We start from the raw sequence: 7,187 nt of genomic DNA on the forward strand, positions 1-7,187 counted from the left end.
TCGGCAAGACGGAGCTGCTCTTCCTCCCGGGGAAGGACTGCCCGTTCCATGATCTCGCCATCACGGTTGACAACTCCATTGTGTCCTCCTCCCAGAGCGCTAAGAACCTTGGCGTGATCCTGGACAACACCCTGTCGTTCTCAACTAACATCAAGGCGGTGGCCCGTTCCTGTAGGTTCATGCTCTACAACATCCGCAGAGTACGACCCTGCCTCACACAGGAAGCGGCGCAGGTCCTAATCCAGGCACTTGTCATCTCCCGTCTGGATTACTGCAACTCGCTGTTGGCTGGGCTCCTGCCTGTGCCATTAAACCCCTACAACTCATCCAGAACGCCGCAGCCCGTCTGGTGTTCAACCTTCCCAAGTTCTCTCACGTCACCCCGCTCCTCCGCTCCTCCACTGGCTTCCAGTTGAAGCTCGCATCCGCTACAAGACCATGGTGCTTGCCTACGGAGCTGTGAGGGGAACGGCACCTCAGTACCTCCAGGCTCTGATCAGGCCCTACACCCAAACAAGGGCACTGCGTTCATCCACCTCTGGCCTGCTCGCCTCCCTACCACTGAGGAAGTACAGTTCCCGCTCAGCCCAGTCAAAACTGTTCGCTGCTCTGGCCCCCCAATGGTGGAACAAACTCCCTCACGACGCCAGGACAGCGGAGTCAATCACCACCTTCCGGAGACACCTGAAACCCCACCTCTTTAAGGAATACCTAGGATAGGATAAAGTAATCCTTCTCACCCCCTTAAAAGATTTAGATGCACTATTGTAAAGTGGCTGTTCCACTGGATGTCATAAGGTGAACGCACCAATTTGTAAGTCGCTCTGGATAAGAGCGTCTGCTAAATGACTTAAATGTAAATGGTCTGTCTGTCTGTCGGTCTGGGGCATGGACTCAGGGAGAGAGTGGAGGGGTGGCTAGTAGGTCTGTCTGTGTGTGTGTGTGTGTGTGTCCTGTCCGTCTGTGTCGTACATACTTTTGTTGATGTATTGTATGTGGACATCAGGATGGTAAGTTGGTGGTTGAAGATATCCCTCTAGTGGTGTGGGGGCTGTGCTTTGGCAAAGTGGGTGGGGTTATATCCTTCCTGTCTGGCCCTGTCTGGGGGTATCATCGGATGGGGCCACAGTGTCTCCTGTCTCATCCTCCAGTAGTTGGGGGCTAGGGTCAGTTTGTTATATCTGGAGTACTTCTCCTGTCTTATTCGGTGTCCTGTGTGAATTTAAGTAAGCTCTCTAATTCTTTCTCTCTTTCTTTCTCTCTCTTTCTCTCTCTCGGAGGACCTGAGCCCTAGGACCATGCCTCAGGACTACCTGGCATGATGACTCCTTGCTGTCCCCAGTCCACCTGGCCGTGCTGCTGCTCCAGTTTCAACTGTTCTGCCTGCGGCTATGGAATCTTGACCTGTTCAGCAGACCTATTATTTGACCATGCTGGTAATTTATGAACATTTGAACATCTTGGCCATGTTCTGTTATAATCTCCACCCGGCACAGCCAGAAGAGGACTGGCCACCCCTCATAGCCTGGTTCCTCTCTAGGTTTCTTCCTAGGTTTTGGCCTTTCTAAGGAGTTTTTCCTAGCCACCGTGCTTCAACACCTGCATTGCTTGCTGTTTGGGGTTTTAGGCCGGGTTTCTGTACTGCACTTTGAGATATCAGCTGATGTACGAAGGGCTATATAAATACATTTGATTTGATTCAGGTCCATCTCAGAAGCTCTACTGACCATCATCAATCAGTAGCTGGAGTTCCATCTCAGAAGCTCTACTGACCATCGTCAATCAGTAGCTGGAGGTCCATCTCAGAAGCTCTACTGACCATCGTCAATCAGTAGCTGGAGTTCCATCTCAGAAGCTCCTCTCAGTTCAGACACAGTAGAACTCTAAGAACCTCATTCTGCTGCATTAAACAACCAGTTGATGCAGTATGATGACATCATCTTGTAATTTCACTAAGTGTATTGTCTAATGTGAACTGTGTAATCTACTGTAATGTACAGTACTGTAGTATGTTACTGTCAGCACTTCTAAGGGACATTTGAAACACGTATCTTGCATTGTTTTCTATTGGATCAACTGGTAGTTAAAACGACTCAATTGAAAAAAAGATATCAATATGTTGTGTTTTGGTGATTAAACCAACGTTCTCTTTACATTTATCAATAAACGTATATTTTGAATCAATGGTTGTGTGGTGAGAGATGTTTACAATCTGAATGAATGAATGACAGGTTTTGAATGAAAGACTGTCTGTGTTACAAGGTGACCAGTTAGGAGTTCTGTACTATGAGATGTGAAAATGTACCACATAAAAGGTATAATGTTTTAACTCTTCATCGTTGGGTTTCAGATCATTTCACAGTAAAGTCTACACCTGTTGTATTCAACACATTTTTTGTTTATTTATTTTATTTAACCAGGTAAGTTGACTGACCTGTGGACAGGAACATTAGACAATCAGTGATAAGCCCCAGTAGGAGTGTTCATGTCACCACCAATAGAATCTATGCCCCAATGTCTGAGCCAATAAGAGAATGGAAACTAAGCAAGACAACTAGATTCATACAGTGGAGTGATGATGTTATGTAAGGATCAGACTGTATAGGCTATATTACATGTAGTTAGTGTATTATTGGGGCAGCAGCCTAGTGGTTAGAATGTTATGTATGGATCAGACTGTATAGGCTATATTACATGTATATAGTGTATTATTGGGGCAGCAGGGTAGCCTAGTGGTTAGAATGTTATGTAAGGATCAGACTGTATAGGCTATATTACATGTATATAGTGTATTATTGGGGCAGGGTAGTGAGTGGTGTTATATAAGGATCAGGGTGTTATATAAGGATCAGCCTAGTGGTTAGAATGTTATGTATGGATCAGACTGTATAGGCTATATTACATGTAGTTAGTGTATTATTGGGGCAGCAGCCTAGTGGTTAGAATGTTATGTTAGGATCAGACTGTATAAAAGCCAAGTACTAAGAATGAAGAGTCAGTTCTTCCATGGAATTGTTCAGCTTTGTTACTGTTTGTAATAAAGTCTAGTTGAATTCACAGGTTCTGGTTTTGGTGAAATAGTTGATTCAATATTTTCCACAACAGTCAATGTGTCTAAACTGCACGAACATTGAAATTAAGTTGTTTTCAAGTCATTATTAACAACAGCCTGAAAATAAATATTTAAAACCAAACTTATATTGGACGTTGGGTATAGTCTTCTTTTCAACGTCTTTTCAATGACATTTAGCTAGGTGGTTCAGCCCAATGTCAAAACACAGCTTTAATGTGTCCAAATCAATAACCAATATGCAGAAACCATTTGTGATATTGAAAACCTAAACATAAAATGTACCATCTGCACAAACATCTGCAACAACAATCATATTACTGGTAACTAACACAACTAAAAAAACACATGGAAATGGGAGATATATTTTACCTCCCTGGTTAGAGGACAACGTGCAGAAGACAGTCAGCTACATTTTGGAGAGATGCATTTACATTTAGAGGTCGTTAAACAAAGGAACGCAACACTTATTTTTCATCACTCATCGATATCATGTTGAAATCATTTGTGCGAAAGGGGAGATGAGGTTGTCCTGTTAAAACTAACAGCTCAAAAACCACATGGAATCTGGGAATAATGTGTACATCACTGGTTAGAGGACAACTTGTAGAAAACATCTAGCTACATTTTGATTCCAGTGGGTCACCAATGCTGTAAGTGTAACACAGATCTTTTTGTGTTAGTCACTTTCTGTTATATCATATAAATATCACTCTTTCAATTCAGAGCCTGGATTTTCCAGCTGTAAGGTTTCTCTCCTGTGTGTGTTCTCTGGTGAGATAACAGGCTGCTTGACTGAGTAAAACTCTTCCCACATTGATCACAGCTATAAGATTTGTCTCCTGTGTGTGTTCTCTGGTGTATAGACAGATGGCTAGATGTAATAAAACTCTTTCCACATTGATCACAGCTATAAAGTTTCTCTCCTGTGTGTGTTCTCTGGTGAGATAACAGGCTGCTTGACTGAGTAAAACTCTTCCCACATTGACCACAGCTATAAGATTTGTCTCCTGTGTGTGTTCTCTGGTGTATAGACAGATGGCTAGATGTAGTAAAACTCTTTCCACATTGATCACAGCTATAAAGTTTCTCTCCTGTGTGTGTTCTCTGGTGAGATAACAGGCTGCTTGACTGAGTAAAACTCTTCCCACAATGATCACAGCTATAAGATTTGTCTCCTGTGTGTGTTCTCTGGTGTACAATCCGATGGCTAGATGTAGTAAAACTCTTTCCACATTGATCACAGCCATAAGGTTTCTCTCCAGTGTGAATTCTCATGTGTACTTTTAGTGAATTTGATCTTAAGTAACTCTTCCCACAGTCAGAGCAGCAGTGAGATTTCTTCCCTGTTGGTCTCCACTGGTGTTTTTTGAGGTGTTCTGATCGGGAGGGACTCTTCTCTGCCTCGTCAGCTTCATGATGTTGTTGAGGCTCCCCAGAGGATCCACGATAGTCACGTCTCTCTCCTGTGTGAACAACAAGTCAGACAGATGGTTAAAGGCCCACAACAGCAGAAATCCACTGTAAAAGGTGATGCCAACAGCGTAGCCATGATGTTGTACAACAATTGACGTCTGTAATGAATGTTAAAATTATTTGACAATTGTCTTAAGACAGTCAAGTGAGCAACAATAGTCATATTTTCTCTTGTTTTCACATTAGTAGTAACATCGATGATTGTAGGCTAGAAATAAGTTATTACAGTTGCTGAACCCCTAAGCAGTGTGCCAGACAACCTTTGGTCACCAATATAGGCCCCTTTCTGTGTTTGCTAAATTAGGCGCACGAGGGCAATGCACACGGAATTTGGTTGCAGAAACTCCTCCATGCTAATGTGGAAACCGCTAGTCATACCAATACCATAGACCTACTGTAGGACCCATAACTTCCCCTAACAAACAACATAGACCTACTGTAGGACCCATAACTTCACCTAACAATAACATAGACCTACTGTAGGACCCATAACTTCACCTAACAACAACATAGACCTACTGTAGGACCCATAACTTCACCTAACAACAACATAGACCTACTGTAGGACCCATAACTTCCCCTAACAACATAGACCTACTGTAGGACCCATAACTTCACCTAATAACATAGACCTACTGTAGGACCCATAACTTCACCTAACAATAACATAGACCTACTGTAGGACCCATAACTTCACCTAACAACATAGACCTACTGTAGGACCCATAACTTCACCTAATAACATAGACCTACTGTAGGACCCATAACTTCACCTAACAACATAGACCTACTGTAGGACCCATAACTTCACCTAACAACATAGACCTACTATAGGACCCATAACTTCCCCTAACAACATAGACCTACTGTAGGACCCATAACTTCACCTAATAACATAGACCTACTGTAGGACCCATAACTTCACCTAACAACATAGACCTACTGTAGGACCCATAACTTCACCTAACAACATAGACCTACTGTAGGACCCATAACTTCCCCTAACAACATAGACCTACTGTAGGACCCATAACTTCACCTAACAACAACATAGACCTACTGTAGGACCCATAACTTCCCCTAACAACATAGACCTACTGTAGGACCCATAACTTCACCTAACAATAACATAGACCTACTGTAGGACCCATAACTTCACCTAACAACATAGACCTACTGTAGGACCCAGAACTTCACCTAACAACAACATAGACCTACTGTAGGACCCATAACTTCACCTAACAACAACATAGACCTACTGTAGGACCCATAACTTCACCTAACAATAACATAGACCTACTGTAGGACCCATAACTTCCCCTAACAACAACATAGACCTACTGTAGGACCCATAACTTCCCCTAACAACAACATAGACCTAGGATTATAAATAATTTAATATTTCAGGTGAAACATGGAAACTAAAATGTGTTTGTCATGACATTTCATAACCTGATCACCAGATAATTGTGTGAATAATCCCACTAGGCTCCTCTGTAATGTGTTGTCATTCTAAATGTCCTGAATGAAGGAAAATAGCCCTGTGTGTTGTACAATAGCCTGTCCATTAAGTAACAGTTCTCTACACAAACAGAGTAATGAGACGCTACTGTAAATCAAGCAGACAGTAACATTATAAACATATTTATAGTGTAGTGAATTCAGGGGAAGTCTGAGCTGAACTCAAACCTGGGTCTTAACCATGTTGAGGCTATACAGTGTTGATTTACATTGTTTCTAAACATTGGAGTAAAAATCTTATTTGGGGTTCTGATGTGGTACAGTTGAACTAAGCTCATGAGGTTTGTGTTATATTCTTCAAGAATCAATGACTATAAATAATATAAATGTAGCAATTACATATTTCCCCTTTAACACCACACATCAGTTCAACAACTGCAGAGTTTGTGCCTCTGTTTTTAAGACAGTACTTACTAGTGTTAATCACGGCCCAGTTTCTCAAAACCATCTTACGGCTGAGTTCACCGTTAGAACCATAGGATGCCTTAAGATGCGTTTGGGAAACCAGGCCCAGATGTCCAGTTTCCTCCTCTTCGTCCTCCTCCTCCTTTTTCGATGTGACAGTCATCTCCCCCTCCCCCTCTTTCACTCCAAAAACTGCATCCTCCTCTCTCTCCGCTTCCTCTTCTTTTACTGTAACATCCTCCTCCTCTTTCACTCTGAACGAGTCTTCCTTTTCTTTCACTGAAACGTCTTTCTCTTCTTTCACGGGAACAGCCTCACCCTCTACTTGTTTTTGTATTGTAACATCCTTCTCTTCCTCCTCCTCTTTCAGGAGAACTTCTTTCTCCGTCCAGAAGACCTCCTCTTCTTTATCAGGAGGAGAGCAGCTTAGTGAACTCATGGTCGGAGATGTTCGCTAGCTAGCATTAGCGACTAGCCTAGTTCTAAGCTAATTTAGCAAACCAGCTAGCTGACAAACCACGTAAATATATAATTAAATGGGCCAACACGTACATACGACAGAAGTGTGTTTAATACACAGCGACGAATGTACACCAAAACAGTGTAAAGAGAGTGAATGTTGTAGCTATGTTTGCTAGAAAGCTACCGAGGTGTCTAACTGTTGTTGTTGAAGGAGCGTCCCGTCCACTAGATTATACGTCACACTGGCAGCGTC

General features: G+C 42.6%; 1 protein-coding gene across 1 annotated transcript; it reads right to left on the bottom strand.

Moving 5' to 3' along the window:
* Positions 1-3,009: 3,009 nt before the first annotated feature.
* On the bottom strand, positions 3,010-7,187 carry LOC135571204 (gastrula zinc finger protein XlCGF17.1-like). Its single transcript, XM_065016996.1, has 2 exons — positions 6,482-7,187; positions 3,010-4,536 (listed from the first exon to the last, which is right to left on the bottom strand). The coding sequence occupies exons 1-2, from the start codon at positions 6,909-6,911 to the stop codon at positions 3,788-3,790; spliced, it is 1,179 nt and encodes a 392-aa protein (XP_064873068.1). The 5' UTR covers positions 6,912-7,187; the 3' UTR covers positions 3,010-3,787.

The sequence above is a fragment of the Oncorhynchus nerka genome, unplaced genomic scaffold, assembly GCF_034236695.1.
Source record: "Oncorhynchus nerka isolate Pitt River unplaced genomic scaffold, Oner_Uvic_2.0 unplaced_scaffold_696, whole genome shotgun sequence".
In the NCBI taxonomy this organism is placed as follows: domain Eukaryota; kingdom Metazoa; phylum Chordata; class Actinopteri; order Salmoniformes; family Salmonidae; genus Oncorhynchus; species Oncorhynchus nerka.